The 24,448-nt window shown below is 42.8% G+C and overlaps 1 protein-coding gene across 2 annotated transcripts in view; it reads right to left on the bottom strand.

The window, feature by feature from the left end:
* Positions 1 to 24,448, bottom strand: part of PLCB1 (phospholipase C beta 1) — a 1,417,494-nt gene that overhangs the window by 977,102 nt on the left and 415,944 nt on the right. For both annotated transcript variants that reach the window (XM_029593506.1, XM_029593507.1), the window contains exon 3: positions 3,771 to 3,839. In XM_029593506.1, the coding sequence (XP_029449366.1) occupies positions 3,771 to 3,839 (69 nt within the window). The remainder of the gene's footprint in view (positions 1 to 3,770; positions 3,840 to 24,448) is intronic.

Genomic DNA, 24,448 nt, shown 5'->3' with positions numbered 1-24,448 from the left:
CGTGAAATCAAATAGGCAAGATTTATGATGCTCTGCTAGAATTAGAGGTAGATCTTCAAACAATACGCGAACGCGTACTTTTGTTCGCGCAGCAGGCGCGAACAAAAGTACGCTGGATTTTATAAGATACGCGCGTAGCCACGCGTATCTTATAAAATCCGGGGTCGGCGCACACAAGGCTGCGCAAAATCGGCAGCCTGCGCGCGCCGAGCCGCGCAGCCTGCCTCCGTTCCCTCCGAGGCCGCTACGATTTCGGAGCGGCCTTGGAGGTACTTTCCTTCGCCCTCCCTTCCCCTACCTAACCCACCCCCCTGGCCCTATCTAAACCCCCCCTTACCTTTGTCGGCAAAGATACGCCTGCTAAAAGCAGGCGTAACTTTGCGCGCGCCGGCCGGCAGCCCCGCGCCGTCCTCCGGTCCCGGGGGCTGGTCCAGAGGCCTCGACCACGCCCCCAGGCTGTCGCCACGCCCCCAGGCCGGTCCCCGAAACGCTGCGGCACACCCCCGAAATACCGTGTCGTTTCGGGAACACCCCCGGACACGCCCCCTCCCGCCCCTTTTCGAAAGCCCCGGGACTTACGCGCGTCCCGGGGCTTTACGCGTGCCAGCGGCCTATGCAAAATAGGTGCTTACGCGCGCGAGGGCCCTGCACGCGTAAATCCGGAAGGATTTACTCGCGCAGGCCTTTTAAAATCTGCCCCTTAGTGTAACATGAAAGAGTGGACTGGGTGGCATTTTGTTTTATTCTGTGGCTTAAGAATGTTGCCAGCAAAATGCTGCAAAGTACACAACTTGATTTATCGTCTGCCACAGATATTTTAAACAGCATCAAGAAGTATCTACAGAGATATAGATATGATGAAGGGTTCTTCAGTACATCAGCTGATGCTAAACAAGAAGCAGAAAATATGTAAATTGAACCAAAAATAGTTACTCAGTTTTCTAATGCTCAACCATGCTGGAAGAAGAGACAGTTTGAGTACCAGTCTGTAGATGAACCTTAATTTTTAGTTTAATTAGTTTAATTTTTCAACTGCATGCTTAGGGGCGGATTTTAAAAGGGTTACGTGCGTAAATCCTCAGGATTTACGCACGTAACCGCTTCTGCGCGCGCCAAGTCTATTTTGTATAGGCCCGACGATGCGCGTAAAGCCCCAGGATGCACGTATGTCCTGGGGCTTTGTGAAAGGTGCATGGCATGGGCGTGATGTGGGTGGGGTGCTGGGGCGGGGCCTCTGGAACAGCGGCCATTTACTGCTGTGCCAGGGGATCGCACGCCAGCAGCCGGCCGGCATAACTTACAAAATAAAGGTATGGGGGATTTAGGTAGGGCTGGGGGGTGGGTTAGATAGGGGAAGGGAGGGTAAAGTGGGGGGGGGGGGGTTGAAGGAAAGTTCACTCCGAGGCCGCTCCGATTTCAGAGCAACCTCGGAGGGAACAGGGAAAGCCATCGGGGCTCCGCTAGGGCTCGGCACGCGCAAGGTGCACTAGTGTGCACCCCCTTGCGCGCGCTGACCCCAGATTTTATAACATGTGCGCAGCTGCACACGAATGTTATAAAATCGGGCGATGATTTGTGAGTGCCAGGTAGCGTGCACAAATGTAGGCCGCGCGCGTAGGTTTAAAATCTACCCCTTAATGTGGCCATCCTTTTGGTACAGGAAAGGTGTGAAGAATTACAACAGCACATAATTTTGCTTTTTGTATGATATTAGTAAAATACATGATGTAGCGTCTAATGTTTTCTTGGAACACTATAAAATCCTTCGACATATCCTCACTGATGAAATTTCAAAATCCGTAGATGCTGATGCACTGGAACTGAATGATATTATAAGTGCTCACACATGTAATCAAGCCTAATAGTTCTCCAATCTCCTTCAGAAGTCTTAAAGTATAGGGTTGAAAGTGACTTTGTGATTGCAGTGAGGATTTCGATGAGGCTTCCTATTACAGAAACAAGTGGTGAACATAGTTTTTCAAAACTCTAATTAAAAACTGTTTAAGATCTACTGTGACAGAATAACACTTAGTTGGACGAGCAATGATTTCTATCAAACATGAACCGGCTCAGCAGTTGGATTTTTACAGAACTTGTATGTAATTTTGCTGCCCTTTAGGCAAGGAAGGTGCCATTTTTCTAGCAGACAGCTTCTTTTACAAAAACAGGATGAAGCAGGGAATCTCCACGAGTACAAAACAATGCATGGTGGTCTAGAAAAGGGCAGAACAATCAGCAGCTCTAACAGCTCAATAAGAAATTATGTATGAAATTAGGGGGCTGAGTGATTTTCTTTGTATTATTATTCCAGTATTTTAATTTTGTTTGCTACCAAGAGCTGACGGTTTGGAATCAGCAGGATATGTTTCGATAACAATTTTTGTTTTTAATGCTGATAATCTCATTTAGTGTTTTTGTTTCTGCTGGGTGTTAGTTATTGGAAAAACAATAAAAAGTGTTAGAAAACACAAGGGGTGGGAAGGGGTGTGATAGCACAGCAATTATTAGTACAGGGGAAACAAAAACACCTTGCACCATCCCTGGGTAGATATATATATATATATATATATATATAGTTTACATTGTAAGAAGGCCTACCTGTCAATACCCATACCAGGTTACAGGCAACCAGTATAAAAATCACTGAGCTTATGCAGCTGATGCTGTAGAATACTGCCTCTTTCCCTCTCTCTCCTTGGTTAGATACTATAAAATTATCTATTGAACCTAGAACATTTTTTTGAAACTGTAATTCGTTGTGAGCTCTTTATGATGCTTGTTGTTAATTAGCTTAATTGTACTATAAATAAATGTGTCCTTATACTTCTAATCAGTATCTCAGAGTTCCTTGACCATAGGTTATACAAGCCGTGTCTGGCTGCCCATGGGTGAGAAGCTCCCAGAAATATTTTGAAAATACTGAAGAATCAGATCTGACTTATCTTTTCCCTACAATGCCTGGAGCCAGGTGGTTTCCCTATAGCTACATGGAATTATGCCTCAATTTATAAGTAAGCTTTGCAAAACTCTTTTATTACCAACATAAATATCTGACGTCAAATTATATGCTCTGATTACAGTAGCAAATATCATTGATCAAGGAATGCCCACAAGTACAGACAACTATACATTCCCTGCTTCATTGTCTGTTTATTTTATGCTTTTAAAAAATTATTGCCTAGCATTATTTAAGCAATCAATTGAAATAATGGCTGCTGGGTCAAACATGAGCATTTTCTAATGACCAGCTTTGTTTGGATCTCAGGCTTCTCTACTCAGTCACTGACTATCAGGAATTTCTCTTCCTTTCATTAATATTGCTTAAGTAATTCATGAATAGTCATCAAGGTCAAAGAAATCACAAGCCCCTTGCCATTTTACTAAGAACTTGGCTAAATAACTAAAATTAAAATGGAAAAGTAAATCAAGTCAGCAAATTATAACCCAAGCAAAGACATACCTATTTGCCTATCTAGATAGACAGTTATCAGCATATATTATATTCCTTCATCAATACCAAGAAGGGCCAATCAATATATCAGCATATATTATATTCCTTCATCAATACCAAGAAATTATACGTCTTCAGTCCCAAAGAAAGCTGCCATGTTTCAAGCACTAGCACTGCAGAAATACACACTGAAACATCTGCTTAGAATTTCCACGTTCAACAGCATAAAACTCGACAATTGTAACTTCTTATGTGAGGTATCTACTGGAATGGTCACCTTGAGATTACAGCCCTATTTACAGTATCTGGCACATCCTACCTTTGGAGCTCTGGCATGTTTCCCACACCTGGCATCTTTCACAAAACTCATATCCAGCAGTTCTGTTTCCTATGAAAGAGTAAGAAAAAAAAAGAAAACATTTAAAATAACACAGCTCAGTGCATTCAGCAACGATAAATATTGTTTATAATACTAATAGCATTTTTTTCTACAATGCCATGTTTGGTTAAAGCTCCATTCCTAGATTCTATCCATGCTGGGCACCATGTCTTAGGCCTGGATTCTCTAAGGTCACAGACCTTAGAGAATCCAGCGGTAACAGGGGGCGGTCCTGCGACAGCCGACAGCGATCGCACCTCCGCAGTGCGATCGCTGCCGGCTTTCGCACCTAATAACTACACCATAAAAGATGTAGTTATTCGGTGCGAAACTGGCGGCGATAAGGAATCTTACTTTTCGCCCGCAGCGATGTGTCTGCAGCGTCGGCCCCGGTGCCGCCCCACACTACCCCGACTCCACCCCGACTCCGCCCTGAGCTAGCTATCACATGCGAAAAGTCCCTTTTCGCGTGCGATAGCGTTAGAGAATGATCCCCCTAGAGTTTAATGATATCAAATGCACTCATTTCATATATATTTCTATCTATCTATGTAACATAATCTGTCTTTTATTTCAGTGAGTGCTACAACATAAGTAGTGTTATTTTCTATGCTGTAAAACATTATTTTGCAGAAAAGAATACTTTGTTGTTATAAATCATTTAGCACTTCTATTGGCTGTGAATGGATACCTCCCTAGAGACCAGCAGAAGGAGGTGATAGAAGCTACTCCAAAAAAGAATGTCCTTGTTCTAAAATGTAAAGCATCTTACAAAAACTTTGAAAAAAAGATGCATTCCCTATCAGCATGGAACTGCTTGTAATGTGTATTACTTTGACTTGTTATGCCACAATTCAGTAAAAGCTATTGACTGCTGTTCTAACTTCTTTATTGCACACTGTAGTATAGCCTATGTGCTGGGATCCAAAGATTGTGAAAGAGAGTCATACAATGGAGCCTCACTGGAAACATAAAAAGCAAATCATAGGTAGCCATGCTGCAGTCTAAAACATAATAATAGCAGATATGGACTGGGAGGCTCAGCTAGTCTGCCCACATTCTTCTCGGTGTAATGTCATACTTAGACTACTGTTGATCTGTGTTATCATTCACTTTTTTGCAACCAGAGATTCTCTGTGTTTATCTCATGCCCAGATGTGAAGGGAGCTTGGAGCAATTTGTGAACATTTATTGACTCATCTGACAGTGGGTTTGTTTCACCCTTGACACATCAAAATAATTATGAAGGAGAGATATAGCAAAGATGGTTGGTTGCAAGAAACCCTCTTTTTGTGATGTGTCACTAAAAATATTAGCAGACTTCACCTGTTTTCATCACAAAAGTTTTCCAAAGGAAAGCTGCTTTCAAAAGACCTGTTCCACCCAGCCTACCAGTGATGGCACTCAATTTTTAAATCACTGCTTTGTGCTCAATACGATTTGAAGTGTCTGAAAAAGTGTCTGAAAAAGCAGAATATAAAATATATAAAAGAAATAAAATAAAATAAAATACTTTTTCTATGTACATGAAAATCTTTCTACAAATATTCAACTTTCAGCTTTTCCAAGACACATCCATCATGGTAAGTAAGTATCCACAGGACTGTATAAATAATATGCAGCAAAACACCTCAAAGCATCCATGTAAGAAGAAGAAACAGGAATATGTAGCGCTGCAAAAAACTTCTAATTTCACTGAAAATTTGCAAAAATATTTATAATATTCTCAACAATGAATATGGTATCAAAAATGAATATAAAAGTGGTTCAATTTTATCTTATGTCTCTTGCCACGCAATGGGCTGCAGGAACTTTCAAAACAAGCACTTGAGATATCATTTACCTGTGCAATGAACTATATTATGACTTTTATTTACATATAACTATTATTTTTCAGTTTTAAACTATCTATCCCCGAAATCCATATCCAACAAATCCCAGAAAGATAAAACCTAAACGGTGAATTTTAAAAGCCTGATGCGTGTATCAGTAGGGGATGTGTGAATATTTTGGTCCAGCGCGCTGAGCAGTTTTTAAAAGCCACACGCATATCTCCCACAGTGAACACATTACAGAACTTCTCTAACGGGGCGTGCGTGTGGTCTGGGTGGGGCATTGGAGGTACATGGATGGTTTGAAACTTCAATCAGAAATTTGCACATAAGTACTTAAGCGATCCGTCATGCACTGAGGTCCCCTGCCGCTACTATGGATCATGGCATGCATTCATACATTTTCTTCCCACAACACACTTAGGGGTACATTTTCAAAAACAGCGTGCGCAAGTACTTTTGTTCGTGCACCACGCGCGAACAAACGTACGCTGGATTTTATAAGATACGCGCATAGCCGCGCGTATCTTATAAAATCTGGGGTTGGCGCGCGCAAGGGGGTGCACATTTGCAAATGGAGGTGGAGGATTGCCTCTGCAATCCTCCACCTCCATTTCTCAATGCTGAAAAAACCTTTGGGCTATCTCCTCCTAGACCAAACTCTTCCCAATCATGGGCAGAAGGGAGTTGGTTGACTATAGCACCAATATCCAAATGAGGGTCAGTGACGCCAGTTTGATTTGGTGCCATGTCTATTAGGAGAGTAATTGGCTCTCTCGTGCTAACAAAGGTTTCCATGACTTTGGGTATGAGTTTGGTCTGAGAAAATGAAAGGGGTGGGGATAGACCCTGTTCAGCCAGAGAGGTTAAGAATATGGGGGAGTCAGGAGGGACTGGAGGCCTTTGACAGATTGGGTAGGAAGATTGATGGTGTCAAGAGGGTCTGAAGGTCCTTATCTGATTTGAGTGGGAGGTTCCCTGTGCTTACTGGCCCTTTCACTTTAAGCTGATTAACACCCAGAAACCTGAACTGCCAAACATGGCAGTTGTTTGCATGACTGATCTGTTGTTAACATGATCTTAATAATGTTGCTGCATTCTGCATCTCATTTGTTTAGTACACTGGGCATTAAAGCTAGCAGGTAATATGTGTAACCATGCAGATTTTAACTGTGGTTATTACAAACTATGCAAAGGAGATGAGACATTTTATTTAAAAGGGTAAGTTTCAAAGTCAATTCCTGGAGTAAATTAGAGAATCATCTTCAAAAGCCTTGTGAGTGGTTAACTTACTTTTTCCAGGTAACTTAAAAGTGCCATTGAATATACCTGGATAATGTTATCTGGGTGACTGACTTTAGGTCCAGGGTTAACATCAATCAGACTTAGCAGGCTAACTTTATCCAGATGGTGATGAATATCGTCCGCAGGAAACATCTCCAGCTTCATCTCATTTTGTTCAGGTGAATTTTGCCTGGGAATGATGCCTGGACAATATTTACATGTTCAGTGGGGTACACTTTCAACCCTGCAGATTTCTCTGGCTAACTCCCAAAATAAGCACGGCAAATGTTTTGAGTATTGACCTCATATTGCTTTACCTGTGGAAATGGGTTTTGGGAAAAATTGCCTGCCCTATTTAGATGTAAAACTACATGTTCAGAGCCCATGTGCACGCACATTTACCCATGGTAAAAGGGCCAGGTGTTCAGGAGGTAGGGGTTGGGGAGGGGATTGCCAGAGGCAGGTGTAACTTGTGAACGCCTGCCAAGTGCCAGCACGCGATCCCCAGGCCCAGCGGCCGAAGAGAGGCCTCTGGTCCCACCCCACCCACGTCCCGCCCCCGGACCATCCATTTTTTCAAGCCCTGGGACTTATGCACGTCCCGGGGCTTTATGCGCGCCGCTGGACCTTTTGAAAATAGGCCCAGCGCACGGAAATCCACCTGGATTTACGCGCATAGGCTTTTAAAATCTGCCCCATATATTTTAGAGATACTGGTGGGATACACCTGAGAGCCTTTTTGCAGGAGGAGTGTTATACACCCGCCATGAAGAGGGACCTGCATTCAATTCCTTGGTCTAACACTGTTTGGGATGCTGCAGAGACATTGCTGACAACTCCTGGGGAGAGGGATTCCCAGTCATCATGCACCAGTGACACCTACTGGCAAGATTTACGGCCCATGACTTCAGGGTCCTGGAAGGGGTCCAGATGAAAGGCCCTCAGCTGAGAATTGTCACTAAAATGCCTGCACTAAAGTAAGATGGGAAAGGATCTAATATAGAAGAAAACCATCCCCACGTTTCTATAACTGAAGGCTCAGGGTGCCCATCTATAGCCTTGGATCTGATTGAGCTGGAAGCCCAAAGAAGAATAGGAAACAGCTGGTTCAAAATAAATATTTTTGAGTAATTAAAAATAAGGGATCTGTATAAACCTCATTTGGTTATATTTATGCACATTTATTCCATGGGTGGTGTTACATGCTTATATCTACTTTCCAAAGATAATCCTGCCCTGGTCAATCCCCAGCATTATACATGGGGTTTCTCCCATTCAATGTCCAGAAATATTATTTTTCTGAGAATGGGGCCTTTCTGTATTTGTTATATGCCTTAATTTATCTATGCCATTTGTAAAATGCCTTTTGATGGCTCATCCTGAATTGGAAGCACAGTTTTCAGAATTGTGTCAAGTACACAACCATGCACGTAAGTAGTATTCCTTGTGCTGACACAGGCTGTGCCGTGGTTTGCAGATCAAGATTGCAGAATGAAAGAAAGTTCCTTCTCCTTTATGGGTAAAATCAGTGAGGAAGCAATAGAAAACAACTTGAATATATGGTGCTTTAATATCTTCAACAAGGCAAAATCGATATTTAGTTGACAGATCCAAATTAAATAGTGTGTGTTGCTGAGAAAGCAGTTAGAAGTGGCTACTGGTGATATATTCCTCTTTGAGAATTTTATGGATAGAGAATATTGTGGACAAAGAAGGAAATGGTTTTACTGTGGAATTATAAAGCACATGATATGATTTGAGTAAATAAAACATTTTAAGTCAAAATGCAATATATATTTATTTTGTTGGGGAAGTTTCATACTTGGTTAAAGATATATATTTTTTAATTTGTATAATATACTGTTACGCATCCTGTCCACGGCCGTCCCACGCACGGGCCTGCTCACCTTCATGGTTCCATGGCAGGTCCAGGTTCGGCCTCCCTAGTGCGGGTTGCCAGCTCCTCTAGGCCCCGGTGTCCCATGGCGGCGGTCGCCGGGCCTTCCACTGCGCGCCAGGCCCCACGCCAAGGTTCGGCGTCCTCACCGATACTAGCCATGCCCCTGCGCCCGTGGACCGCCCAAACTACTGTAGGGCCAGGGGCGGGCCGGAGCTCTGCGCTGCACCCTTATTGATCCCCCGATATAAGGAAGTTCTTGTTTGTGCTTCCTTGCCTTGGCAATTGGGTCAGTTTGTATGCGAGATTGCCTTTGCTTTGTTCCTGCGCTTGTCTTGTTTCTAGTCTCGTTCCAGGATGCTTCTGTTCCAGTCCTGTTCCTGCATCCTAGTTCCTGCTCGTCTTTTTCATGTGTTCATCTGTACGTTTCCCCAGGTAGTACCTCCGGACTGTCTCACTGGTACTGACCTCAGCTTGTTCCTTGATCTGCCTGCCTGCCGCCTGCCTCAAGACCTGTTGTGTCCATTGGTGCCCAACGCCCTCTCTCCACCCTCCTTACCTCTCTGGTACCTCCCTCTCTGTCTGCGGGAAGACTGGCTACCGCGGCGTTCTCCTGCCACTTGTCCTCGGGCGTTCCCGGACCGACTCAACGCTGCAACCGACATGTTTCCTGGTGGCCTAGGGGCGCGCGCGCGGCGCGGCCCCGATTGAAGTACCGGCATTGGCGCGAACCTCGGGGGCATCCCCCGAAGATGACATCACCTGTGACTGATATTCAAGGTCTTTGAATTTGCTAACACATCGAGTTAGCAAGGACACTGATTGACAACGGACTCGCCTTGTCTGTCTAAGCTACTCTGCCTCCTCGGACTTACCAGAGGTACCCGCTCCTCGGGGGCCTCGCTCTCTTTTTGGTTTTTTTAGGTGACAGTCTGGAACCGGTACTCGCTCCTCGAGGGCCCTCATCCCAGACTTACTTCGTATACTCCTCTGCCTGGAAGTCTTCACTACCAACTATCTCAGCTACATCAGTGAGTTACCATTGTTCTCTCTGAGCTTTTCCTGGAACCAGGTACTGGCTCCTCGAGGACCTATAACTTTCCAGCTCTTGGGCTTCATTGGGACATTGTGTGAGTGTTACATCTGCATTACCTGCCTAATCACTATATCTCAGTCTCTCTTCAGCTCAGCCTCCAGGGATCGCTGTTCCATTATCTGAGGGACTACAGCCCAGCTGGGCTTGCCAGCTCACTACTGCCTTCTCTGGTGGTTCAGTATACTGTCTAATATCTTAGACATCTTAGACATCTCATCGGCCTTTGATACCATCAGTCATAATATCCTCCTCCAGCGGCTTAATGAGATTGGAATAACTGGAGTTGCCCACAGTTGGTTCAGTTCCTACCTCAGCAACAGAAACTTCAAAGTCAAAATTGGAAACCATGAGTCTAAAGAAATCCCCCTTAACCAAGGTGTCCTTCAAGGCTCTTCCCTGTCATCTACCCTCTTTAACATATACTTCCTACCGCTCTGTCAATTCCTATCTGATCTCAATCTTCCTCACTATTTCTATGCAGATGATGTGCAAATTCTCATCCCTATCACTGACTCTCTACCTAAAGCATTCATCATTTGGGAATCCACACTAATGTCAATCAACAAGCTCTTAAATATGATCCATCTTGCCCTTAACACCGCAAAAACTGAGCTTATGCTTATTTCCCCACCAACCCACACCCACACCCTCCCCCTACATCACTCGCTTCTGCCCCATATCTCTTTTTCCCAATGGGTCCGAGATTTAGGGGTCACACTAGACAATCAAAATAACCTAAAGAAATTCATCAACTCAACACTTAAAGAGTGCTTCTTCAAGATACATACCCTAAAGAAACTTAAACCCCTGCTACATTTCTCTGACTTTTGCACGGTCTTACAAACTACGCTTTTTTCCAAAATCGACTACTGTAACTCTCTCCTCATAGGTTTACCCAAAAACTCCATCCACCCACTTCAAATTCTACAAAATGCAGCCGCTCGAATCCTCACCAATACACGCAGCAATGAACACATTACACCTGTCTTAAAAGAGTTACACTGGTTACCGATTGCTTCCTGCATACAATACAAGACACTTTCTATCATACATAAAGCACTACACAACCCCAACATGAACTGGTTTAAGGACTTACTGCAATTCCACTCATTCTCCAGACCGACCAGAAACCAATACCTTGCCACCATACGTACTCCCTCTCTCAAACTCACCAACCTCGCAACTTCAAAAGCACGAGCACTCTCCTTAGCTGGTCCTGTCTTATGGAATTCAATGCTTGCAGATCTACACCAGGAACTGTGCCCAAAAAACTTCAAGCAAAAACTAAAAACGTGGCTTTTCACACAGGCTTACACCTAAAACTTACACCTCGGCCACCTAACTTCCATTGTCCCACCCCTCCCTAGCTTACTTCCCGCAATCTGTTCTGAGCAAACTTCTTCATTTGCCTCCATTATCCCACCCTGACACCTAGCTTCCATTGTCCCACCCCTCCCTATCTTACTTTCTCTCAAACTTTTCTGAGCTAATTTCTTCGATTGCAATCTTCAACCTTATACCTTGAACATATTTCTCCCCTCTCTATAATCCTCCCCTAGTCCCAACCCCTCGGTACCCCAATTTCTTTTCTGTTCAATGTATACCGTTGTTTTTCCTGTAAATATTATATATTGCACTGTTATCCTGTAAATATCTTATATAACACCGACATTACTCTGTAAATATCATATATAATGCTGATTATTCTAGTTTAAGCTCACATATTTCCTACACGTTCCTTGTCAAACGCCACTTCGGCGTAATGTTTTTGTTCAATGTACACCGACGTGATATCACTGCTGAACGTCGGTATATAAAAACTGTTAAATAAATAAATAAATAAAATAAATAATAAAGAAATAGTGTGTGTTTGTCTCCTAACTCTGAGCCTGACCGGTGGTCCCTCTCGGGATCATTCCCCGGGGGCGTGGTCATCTGCCACTGGTCCAAGGATCCACCCTCAACTATCTGATTGCTCCTCCCATCAGGTTGCAAATCATTAACAGATTGCTAACTCCCAAGCAGATTCTCAACAAGACCTCAGCTTGTTCCTTGACCTGCCCGCCAGCCTGCTGCCTGCCTCCTGACTTTCGGCCTTGGGCTCATTACAATCTTCTGTGCTGTTAAATTTGCTTAAATATATTAGAGATTCAAAGAAAGGGAAATCTTTAGATAAACAGCCTGCCTGTGACCTCATCTGATCTCCGGTATCTGACCTCTGCCTTGTTGACCATTTCATGGACTGACCTCTGGACTCTGACTTTTGTTCGTCTGACCTCGTCCTTAGATTCTGGCTCTGTTCCTTGCCTTGTCATCACCTACACTGTTCTGGTCCTCCTTGCTCCATCGGACCTCTAGTCTCGAACCCGATCATGCTCTCCCTGTGTCTGTGGGCAAGCCGGACTTCTACTCTCCCAGGAGACCCTGCGAGGCCTACCTAAGTCCAAGCAGCCTGGGTCCCTTTGGGCTCCTCATGGGGGGACCTCAGGCTTCCAGTGGTGAAGCTCATCCTAGCCTCTGTCTCCTCCAGTGCTCTGCCCCCTGGGGGCAGTTGCTTCCTGATCCCTATCAGGAGGTGTTCCTCCACTGCCCCAGGACAAGGGTCCACCTCCGAGCACAATATATTCAGCAAAAATAACTACCTAAATCTTAATTCATTAAAAGATACAGCTGGTTAATATAAAGAAAACCTTTCCTATGTTTTCAGCAATATCATCATCCTTGTTTATTTAAGACATGCTTTCCCAGCCAGAGAGTTCGAAGTGCGTTACAAACAGGGTGCTTTTATAATGTGGTGCACCATAGTATAAATAAATGAATGGTAAAGATTTGTGAGCAGTATAAGAGAGAGAGAGCGCACAGCACAGAGTATTATTATATGCACATACAAAATTAGTACAGAGCTCAACAAAGAACAGAAGCTAGGTTAAATTATGCACAGCTAGAGGGCAGCTGATACATTATGCAATAGGGTACAGTTCAGTTTAGGGCAAATATATGATGCAACTGCAACAGAGCTAAATATAACACAGAAACTGGTTAATATCAGGGAAAAGTTCACTTGATGGGGTACCACTTGCTTGTAGACACAAATGCTGCCTTTACTATGTAAATGGGGGGATTTTGCTAGGCAAGCATGGCAACGCAAGCATCCATTGCCCCAGTTTGCTCCCAGTTTGCTCCCAGTTCGCCTGAGTAAAGGACAGTTCTTTCTAAACACCTTAGCTTTTACCCTATTATCCCTACTCCCTTCAAATCCCAATGACTAGCCCTGATTTTTTTATATTTAAACTTACAAGCCATCCATAGTGGAAGCAAAGTTACATGGTAGGGGACCCTGGTGCGTGCTTTTGCACGTAAATACTTACGCACACCTTCCCAGAACACCTATGCTCTGCCCAGACCATGCCCACACCCCGCCCCTTTTTAACTTTGTGATTTGTGGAGAACGGGGAAATATGATCATACCCAGGCACTTCTTAAAATTCACGCGGCATGCGCTGACCTGAGAAAGGCACACATAGGGCTTTTAAAATTCATCTGTTAGAGTGTACTTAAGAAAGTAAAACTTGTTGACAATTTAATAGCATATATTTTAGCAATTTTCAAAAGCCCACTTACCCATGTAAAGTGCACTTACATGTGTAAAATCCTGTTTTAAGTGTGTCCAAAAATTAGACAGGAGCTTGCATATGCCTGATAGCCACCTGCCTACAATCCTTACCTAGCCTCAACCTTCTCTCCTCTTCTCTCAATGGCAAGTACCCGCCTAAGTCCTGACAGCCCTGGCACTCAAAGGCTCAACCCGAGGGGAATGTGGGCTGGTATAGGTGAAGGTCCTGACTGGTCTCTGCTTTGCCTGCCAATGATGAGAATCTGCAGGGCTCCAAGCTGCAGGTAGTCAATCTCGTCTCAGCCCAAGGGTCCACAGGCACAACAGTGGGGTGTGATTCACCTCTTAGCAACTACCTTCACTGCAGATCCAGACCACAAATGTCAGGGACACTATACTTCTCAGATTCCTTCTACTCAGGAGGCACAAGCCAGAACAGTGAAACCCTTCTGGAATAGCTACAGCTCACATCATCACATAAGTCTAGTAGAGTGCTGATCTATGGTTACCTTCACTAAATAAACTCAGAAGGATCAATGATTATTCACCCCACCACTGAAAAGGTGTAACAACTCCAGGACCAATATGGCTACTAGAACTGCACTAACATTAGCATATGAGTCCTGTTTGAGGCATAGCTAAATCCTATAATGTGCCAATCTTTCTAATGCTTTTATTACCTGGAAAAAAACCACTGATCAGGTTTCAAAATATGATACTACAGCAATTCGATAGAGATGGGTTTACTACGGACTTTTTTTCCCATAGAAATGTTTGTTTATGTTTGTTAGATTTTATTAATCACCTCAACTGAAGCACAAGGTGATGTACAAAACCACATACATAAAACCAACTATCAAAATTGTTACAAAATGATAAAATTGAACAATGTTAAAATACAAATAAAACAAATTAAATTAAATTGATAAAATCATATTTATTATTTTATTTATTTATTTATTTTAAAGTCTTATATACCGCAACAATGGGTAGGTAAACTATCCGTGTAGGCGGTTCACATATTTGAACATACATAATTTAGTCACATTTTAAAACATACTTACATAATTACAATACTTAATATGTAACAAGTTTTAACAATTGAAGCTATAAGTTGTGTAAAGATTTTAATATAAATTATATGCACTAGAAAAAAGATGAGTTTTTAATAACTTCTTAAATTCTGAGCGAGTGGCTGTCAGTCGAATCTGTTCTGGAAGTGAGTTCCACATTTTTGGACCTGCTACAGAAAATGCTCGATTGCGGGTTAACGATAAGGCAGCAGATTTTATTGTTGGTATTTCTAAGATACATTTATCTAAGGAACGGAGTTGCCTAGTCGGTCTATAGATTCTTAAAAGTGAGCATAGCCAGATAGAATTATTCTTAAGCAGACTCTAAAACATATGTCAAGCATAAATAAGAAGGTCTTAAGAAGTGCCATGAAAGTTTTCAAATACTCCATGCATCGAAGCAACACAGGTAAGGAGTTGCAGGTGCAGCCATAGAAAAGGCACACTCTCTTGTGTCAGCCAGGTGAGCCTGTTTAACTGAAGGTACGTCTAAAAAGATGTCGGTTTGATAAACATAAGGATCTCTTCGGTTGATAAAGTCTTAATAGGGCATTTGCCCAACAGGAGGTGATTGTGTTGATCATTTTATAAGTGGTCAGACAGATTTTATATTGTATTCTACATTTGACTGGAAGCCAATGTAACTATATCAAAACTGGTGATCAGTTCTGCAATCAGCCTAGCAATAGCATTTTGTAACAATTGTAAAGGCTTCAAAGTGGAATCTGGAAGACCTATGTAAATGGCATTGCAAAAGATGAGCACTGGTAGGTTAAAGAACCCAGATCACATTACTGTTTTAATATGTTGCTTAAAAATCAAATCAGAGATAATCCAGACACCTAAACATTTTAGGTGTGGAAGCAGAGGATTAGAAGTCTCGTCAATGATGACATTAGTGGCAGATCATCTAGGATGTGGACACTTAATCAGAATAAACTCAGATTTTGACTCATTCATGGCAAGTTTATTGTGATGTAGCCATTGTTTAACAGTGGACAGACAAATACCAATTATCTCGCAGGTGTCCATCCAAGCTGGATGGGCATGGACAAGAAACTGGATGTCATTCACATACACTTTGGGGTAGATTTTACAAAATTAAGCACACACGTACTTTTGTTCGCGCACCAGGCGCAAACAAGAGTGCGCGGGATTTTAACAGATACGAGCATAACCGCGTGTATCTGTTAAAATCTGGGATCAGCACGTGCAAGGCTGAGCAAAATCGGCAGCCTGCACGCGCCAAGCCGTGCAGCCGGCCTCAGAGGGAACTTTTCTTCCACCTCCCCCCACCTTTCCCTCCCTTCCCCTACCTAACCCACCCCCCCAGCCCTATCTAAACCCCCCTTACCTTTATTCCAGAAGTTACGCCTGCTCGAGGCAGGCGTAACTTGCACGAGCAGGCCGGCTGCCGGCGTGCCATGTTCCCATCCGGGGGCTGGTCTGGAGGCCACGACCATGCCCCCCGGAACGCCCCCGGGCCGGAACCATGCCCACGGCCCCGACCCCCGGAACACCCCCGGATGAAGCGCTGCCACGACAGGCCCCCCCGACACGCCCCCAACACGCCCCCCAGGAAAGCCCCTGGACTCACACGTATCCCGGGGCTTGCGCGTGCGCGCGCGGGGGGGGCGGGGGTTGGGGTAGGTTTTCGGGGGTTACGCACGTAACCCTTTGAAAATCTACCCCTTTGTATCCATCTGGCAGGGTTGCTAATAAGGCAACATGGAAGAATGCCCTCAATAAATCTGAGCCATAATCATTCCAGATTCAAAACACAACTTACTACTTTTTAAAAAAAACTAAGCAGCCTCTTGTGATAATCATAAGACTCCATGTTTATGAAATATTTTAGTGTACACAGCTAAACATGTCATATTTTTTAGAAGCAGGTGCCTAGAGCCATAATTTGTTTAAGATTATGCTTCACATATTGCAATTTATGCAATAAAGATTTTTTCCTTTGACACAGAACAGGTAAAAGTCCTTTCTAAGTAAGGCCCATTGAATTTACCAAATACAAACCTTAAGAAATATTTTGCTTACATTTAAAGAACCATACCCCAAAGGTTAACTGATCGAGAGCAGGGATCTGGTAATGAACAACTTGGCAGTGAAATTAATATTATAATAGTGCACCTACCCACAAAATAATAATGGGCTGCACAAAATTCATTACATTATTTTCAGACTCCTTTAATTGTTCATAATAGGAGCTTTAAATGAAGAGGAGTTTGCAAAGCTTAATTTTTAATGAAACATAAAAGATTTAGATCTAATTGATTCATTATAAGCCTGAACATTCTTCAACTTGACAAGTAATCTATAAAGACCGGGAATAAAGACTGTTTGACCAGTCAGAGGGCTCACATTTTTCCTTTTCCACATCACTTAGAGGCCAGTGTGCTAAAGTGCACTAACATAGGCCATTAACATGTTTAAGCTTGGTGTTTATCTCATGTACTATGTTAGAGGCCTAAAAATGATGCAGATGTGTTAGCGCATATAAAACTAGCTTTTCTGCACTTTTTAACATTCATTAGCATTTGCAATAGCAATGACATGCATTAGTGCATCGGTCCTTCAATTACTTCTCTGCCATATCCCATCAATACATTTCTTTCTAGGCAGACTGTATGAAGTGTGTTTTGTAATTCTAATAATAGTTTCCTTTAGAAACAAAAGGGTTGAAAGAAACCACCTGTTTCTCCTTTCTTTTCATTGTTATTTCCACATCACTGGCCTTTTGTTAGCATCATCTCCTGACCTCTAGTGCCACTTATGAAATTCAGACGCCTCCACAGGCCACTGTAGTGATCTTGATTCTAGTGTGCCACATTCTCCTTTCAAGGAAATTTATCTTTCTACAAATCTCCACTTGCAAAGGACAAAAGAGGTCACGGACATCCATAGACTCTTTATTCTATTGCCATTAGGATTTGACAGTTTTCTGTGCAATTATTTTTGCTCATTGTTGCCTTTGTCCTCTGCTACTAAGCACTGTACTTACTCATTAAGCTGATAACCATCAAAGTAAACATAGAAACATAGAAATGACAGCAGAAAAGGACCAAATGGTCCATCCAGTCTGCCCAGCAAGCCCAAGGTAGTAATTACTGGCCAACAAGCCACTTTTATAATTATCAGTTTCCCAGACTCTCAAAGTCCAACCTTTGTTGGTTGCTGTTTGAGTCCAATTCCCTATTACCTCTTGCCAATGAAACAGAGAGCAATGTTGGAGTTGTGTCAACAGCATTAAAGCTTATTGGTTAAGGGTAGTAACCGCTGTATCAGCAAGATACTTCCATGCTTATTTGTTTTTCCAGACTGTGCAATTCAATGTCCTTGTTGGTTGCTGCCTGAATCTAATTCCCCTTTTTCTTTTTTCCCTCTGCCATTGAAGCAGAGAGCAATGATGGAGTTGCCTCAACAGTATGAAGGCTTATTGGCTAAGGGTAGTAACTGCCACACCAGCAAGTTACCCCCATGCACTCTTTTCTTCATTCCTATCCTCTCCTTGGCACCATGGTGGCCTCGGGTCAATATGAAAATTAAATAACTGGGCCTGGGCTTCCTCCTGCCCTACCTGGAGCCCCTATCCATACCCTCCCACCCCACACAGAATCCCCCAAACCATCAAGGCTGAGGTTGGTGATAGTCATACCTGGGAACTCTCCAGATTTGGCCGGGAGACCTGGAATTCTAAAATAATTACTGGAGATCCGGTAATTCTTTTAGAATACCGGAAATCTCCGGGTGTTGCAGCAAAACCAATCTGCTTAGACCTGGAAAGAATAAAGGAACGTCACTGGTCTTGCTTGGCTGAAAAAGGAGGAACTCGACAGTGATTTCTACCATCTCCGGACCTTTTTAACTCTTAACTTCGCTTCCTCGTGACACCACCTGCTCCTGCACAGCCTGTTTCCTGTATCCAGCCACTTGCCCGCCCCATCCTGTTTGCCTTGGCCAATCGACATTGTGATTTCCTGTTCGTGCATCAAACGAGGAGTAAGAAATAGGCAGAGTCCACTTCCGCAGCACAGGAGGAGAAGGAAGAGGCTGCTGCTGCTGCTGCTCCAGGAGCCCAAGTTAGAGTCTGCTGTTGCTAGTGTGTTTTGAAAGAGGGGGGAGAGAGAATGAATGAGCACATCTGTGAGAGTGAATGAGTGTGTATTTGTGTAGGAAGAAGAGATCCCAGCTGCATTTAGTGTTGCTCTGACAGCAACTCTGGTAACATATGCTAATAACGCTTCTGTCAGTCTTACCTAGATATGAATGGGAGTGTGGTAATATTGCAAAGCTTCCTGGCTCAGTCTTGAAGGTTTGGGGGAAGGTATGGGTAAGGGTTCTGGGTAGATGGGAGGGTGCTCAGCACCAGGTCTTTATAAAAGTTTCTTGAAATTAAATAGCTTTTAGTTGTTTTCTAAAAAGTTTAATATCTGTCATACTTCCAGTCTCAACCACTATATTATTCCACAGTGTGGGACACATAACAGAAGCAGCACATTTCCTAGTCTCCTGCAGATGGGCCTCTTTAACGGTGGGGACCTCTAGTAGATAATTATTAGTGGAATGCAATAATCTTCTAGGTGTATGCAAATTAAACAAGTCAGACAAATACCAAGGAAAAACACTTTGCAGAGACTTGTAAAACTTTACATTGTTTACAGTGCTCAATTGGCAACCAATGCAATTGAAACAGCAATGGAATAATATGCTTCCTAACAGAGGTTCCCATAACCAATCAGGCCACCGACTTCTTCAGGAGCTGTAAGGCACAAATACTAGATTTAGGAAAGCCAGCATATAGTTACATTATTTTAGGGCAGGGGTCCCCAAACCTGTCCTGGAGGGCCACCAGCCAGTCAGGTTTTTGGGATATCCTCAATGAATATGCATGAGAGAAAATTTGCATGCACTGCCTCCATAACATGTAAATTTTCTCTCATGCATATTCATTGAGGATATCCCAAAAATTTGACTGGCTGGTGGCCCTCCAGGACAGGTTCGGGGACCACTGTTTTAGGGGATGGGTGGGATTGAGCACCAGACACTGATATAGTTTTGAATTATTTTGGGAGGTGGAGATTGGAGGTGCTTTGTTACTTGATTTTTTTTTTTTTATGTGTGTACGTGCGTGGCTTAATCGGCTGATTAAACTGGCTAACTTTAGTCCAGTTCTGGACCACGACCAGACTTACCCAGATGTCATTACCTGGATAGCACTGAATATCAGCGCTACCAGGATAAGTTTAAGTCCCACACTTAGAAAGGAGCTTTCTTTTTTAATCTGGGTACATTTTAGCCTGGTAATGACTTTCCCTGGCTAAAACTTATCTGGTAAGCAGGATGAGGGAGATATTTAGAATCCCAGGTTTGTTCAGCTAAGTCTGAACTTAGCCAGACAAACCTTTCGAATATGTACATCTAAATTTCTTCAGAAAAATAAAATTGAAAGAAAAAAAATCACCAAATGGAGGGCGGTGTTAAGGGCAGATTAGTTCGCCACAGAAAATGGTAAATGTCTCTAACCTGGAGCTTCTTTTTTATGCTCTGGCTACAACAGAAGTGGCAAAGAGACGGAACAATGAGAGAAAGAGGAGAGACAGAGGCCTAGAATTTCTAACCTATCGCAGTGTCATGAATCACACGGTACAAGGGGGTGGGCCTGCGAAAGCCGACAGCGATCGCACCTCTGTGGTGCGATCGCTGCCGGCTTTTGCACCTAATAGCACCATCATAAAAGATGGCGCTATTGAGCGCGAAATTGGAAGCGAAAAGGCTCCTTACCTTTTCGCCATCCACGCTGTCTTTGCAGCGTCCACTCCGATGCTGCCCCGACGCCTCCCCTTCCGGTGGTTAGTCCTCCCCGATCTAGCTAGCGCTAGCTTTAGAAAATAACCCCAGAGAGAGAGAGAGTGAAATGAAAGGAGGGAAAGAGCAAGAATTTGTGTAAGAAAGGACCCAAGAAGAGCAAGGGTGAGGAGGAGACTCCTCAGCATGCTCCAGAGCAGAAGAAGCTATTCAAGTATGTTTTGAATCAGGTTTTCAAAGTCCTGGACTATTATACTATGCTTCAACTTGTTCATCTCCCAGAATGGGCTGCATGAATGAGATCTGAATGGAGCACAGCCCCTTATTCCAATCATGGAAGAAAGAATATTTTAGATTCCATCTGCGTAGTAACCATTTGCAGAACCTGTACCTTCTCTTGCTTTACACCAATACACCAGGACATCCTCCAGACTAGTTATGGCCATGGCTGTCTCCTTCCACAGCTTGTCTTTTGCTGTCATGGACATCTTGTTGGACACTTGCACTAGGAGTGGTGAGTAGTGCTCCAGGTCCCGGTGGAGAAGAAGACCATTCTAATCATCACTGATAAGGAAGTTGCGGGGCCATAGTCTACGTAGCCAAGTGCCTGTGAGGCCACTTCCACATTCTTCAGTTCAGGATGATGATGAGGCTTCTTCTCCCCTGCCACCTCTTTTTATCCTTCTTCCCTGTCTCCTGTCTTTTCCATTTCTTGTTCCCTCTTCCTCCTTCCAGTTTTCCTGCTTTCAATAGCTCCCCATAATCTTCTGCCAGCACTGTCTACAAATGAATTTGATTGTTCAAAATGTTATATTTTTTCCCTTGGAGGAGATTTATCCCTTAATTGATCAAGGTACAGTATATTACTTTTTCCCCTGACAATACTGACTTTTTATTTGTTATGTTGGGTTCTCTATGTTGGCATAAGTGGGGGTGTGTGTCATATTTCTGCTATTTACTAGAAGTCTTACGCTTGAAAAAAATGGCAGCAGTGGCCTCAACTGGCCTGAGTGCCTTCAACGTGTGTCAAAGGTTGCTCTTTCTCTGAAAGTACAGTAATTAGGAGTATTTAGGGAGGTGAGACGCTCTGCATCGGGAGCAGTCATTTGAGTCAATAGAACTATTGCAGCAATGAGAAGTAGAAAAGTTATGAGTAAGGATTATAGGAGTTGGAGCATTTCAGGAGATTCATCTCCCCACAGAGTGGTGCCAGTGGACCTCATCCTTTCAACAGGGAAGATGGTTTAACAAAAGTGAATCCAGGGTTCTATGTAGTGCCCCAGGCTTGCTATATGATTATATTATATGCAGCAAGTGAAACCATAAGGCTGGAACTCCTGAGAGACTGCCAGAGTGAAGGGGAAATTTCAGAAGAGGGAATCAGAGAAGATTTGTCCTTGAGGAGGTCTTGACTGACTAATCCACTGACGATTTGTCCTGGAGCTATACCTGACTGTCAAAAGGTTCAGAAAGGAGCTCCCTGTGTTGGTGATTGAGAAGAGAGGGAAAAGAGAAAGAGAACACAGCCTGCCCTACCAACCAGATAATGGGAAGGGCAAGGGAGGAAGGGTATCTGCCCTAAGAGCTGACTATTTTTGGGAATTCTGTGGCGTCTTATGGAAAGAGACTGAATTTATTTTTGTATTTTTTACACTTTGTTACTGTTGGTGTACTGTCAACTGGTGTACTGTTTTTGGAATCGTGTCAGTATTTATGAACAATTAATAAGTGTTAGCTTGGTGATGTTGGAGTGAATGAGTGGCAAACAGAAGATCCCCAGTGTGAAGAAAACCCCAAGGTCCTTGAAAGGCTGCATCTTCCCCTCCCCTGTGCAGGAACCTTGGGAGGTCATGTGGTCGTGCCTGGTCAGTGACCCTCTCTCTGTGTCCCCATGACCATGAACTGACTAGGATGGGGGCTACATTAACAAAGTAAAAATACCATGTAATATTTTTACATCTCATTAGTTCAGTATATAGTGTGATATCAGATGATTTTCAACACATAACAATTGTGGTTAAATCACCCATGGCAACCAATCAAACTGAAACATATCAGTAAATTTGTCTCACTATGTCTGAGGCCAGCAGGATATTTGTTTTGAACGTGCTCACTCATAATATGAAGAAGCAAATTAAAATCTCTTTTCACTGAAAATCCTGCAATGTAATTTCCCTCATTGTCTAAATTTTCTGTCTGTCTAAGGAAATAATAGCATTTACATATTTCATAAGAAACCAGTCCCACCAATTAACATGTGTTGAAATCCAGAAGTTACCATTTTTTTCCCTAAGACAAAGTTTAAAAGTTGATAAAATACATGTGTCTGGATTGTCCTCTCTTATTTTTAGATGTTTTCATGGAGAAACCAGATGTAAGAAGAGAAAGCAATCATTAGTGTGCTTATGGAACTGTCACATTGCACTCATTTTCAAAGTGCTATATGCTGGCCAAACTCCAGGCTGTTCAGCTCTTTGCTGAAGACATTGGTCTCATTTCAGTGCTTGTGTCAGCAAAGCTATTCTAAAATCACCCCCTTTAATCACCCTGTTATCTCATATAGATCCTGCTTAACATTTGGAAAAAGAAAAAAAATAGTATAGTAATGCAATGGTTGTAAAACTTTGAATTAGCCCAAGTTTTTCTTATGGTATAAATTTGGCAAAAAGTAAAAAACATATATATTTTTTTTATTGCACCAGCTAAAAGATGCAGAAATAGATCTGTGGGACTTTTCCCATTTATTAAGTCCAGCCTTTTGTGCAATATTGTGTTGTCCAATATTTCTTATTGATCTGTCCATATCAAGATCTAAAGTAGGTCAAACATCTGTCCTAAAAAACAAATGATCAAGTAATTGCACCACAGGAAATCTATTGAGACCCTCAGATGAATCAAACATGATACAGAGGCAAATATATATATATATATATATATATCTTCAAATTCATGGAAATTAATGCTGTTTACTCATTTATAAATACTTCAAAAATGTGTTTAGATTTTAGTGCCAGAAGTACATTTCAAGAACAAACAGAAGTGAATCTGAAGAGATTATTTCAGCATGCTTGAATGAATAATGTGCAGCCTCAATTTTAATCTACTGTTCTTCCCAGTTCACTTTTTAAGATACTTTCCATATGATTGAAATCTTGGCTTGAAAATATCAGCAGGACACTGTGTCAAACAGCCAGCATGCAGAGCCACTAATGTAGACAGAAAGCATGTTCTAGTCAGTCATTCACCTGCCCTGAAACAAATTCATATTTTACTACTGCAATGTGTTAAAAATGAAAGTGTCTATTTATTAAGCCACATTACTACTAATTTGTGCCTTCCCTAAAGAGGATTTAATCAAGCCCCAGCATAAGGATCCCTAATGTGGCCATACTATTTTTTTTAACTCAGCTGGCAATCTGAATATTCAAATACTGAGGTTAGTAAAGGCTTTTACATACAGAATTTACCCCAAAATTTCAAAGCAAACATGTGCAAAAGTTTACTTTTGAAAATATTTGGGTAATCGGCCTGGTATGTGCACAGATTAATTTGGACAAAGTTAGACATCCTCTTTGGTGCCTAACTTTGCCCCCGCAATGCCTTTCCTCAGTTCACCTACAAGGCTATTCACTAACAGGTAACACGTGCTTTGACAAGCTATTTTCTAAAAGTCATTTGTACAGCCATACAACAGGAGACAGGCATCAAAGTGATGTCAGCATCATTTTTAAGATCCAGCTCCCAGGACAGCAGTAAATGGGCTTTGCCCCTGTTCTTAGCAATGCTTTTAGCAAGATCCACAGGAAGGGGTAAGTGGGGGCCAGGGAAATTCCAGGCCTAGGCACATTTTTATGGGGAAGTGGGACGTGCCTGGTGAGGCCTCGGCTGAGATTGGGAAGGTCCAGCTGAGGAGACACAGCTTAGTAGACCCAAGCACCAGGCTCAGATTTTAGGTGCAGGAGTGGGGATTGGAGGTGACCGATAGGACCAAGGAAGGATTTTACAG

Source organism: Rhinatrema bivittatum, chromosome 3 (genome assembly GCF_901001135.1).
Source record: "Rhinatrema bivittatum chromosome 3, aRhiBiv1.1, whole genome shotgun sequence".
In the NCBI taxonomy this organism is placed as follows: Eukaryota; Metazoa; Chordata; class Amphibia; order Gymnophiona; family Rhinatrematidae; genus Rhinatrema; species Rhinatrema bivittatum.
This window is presented reverse-complemented; position numbering and strand designations above follow the sequence as displayed.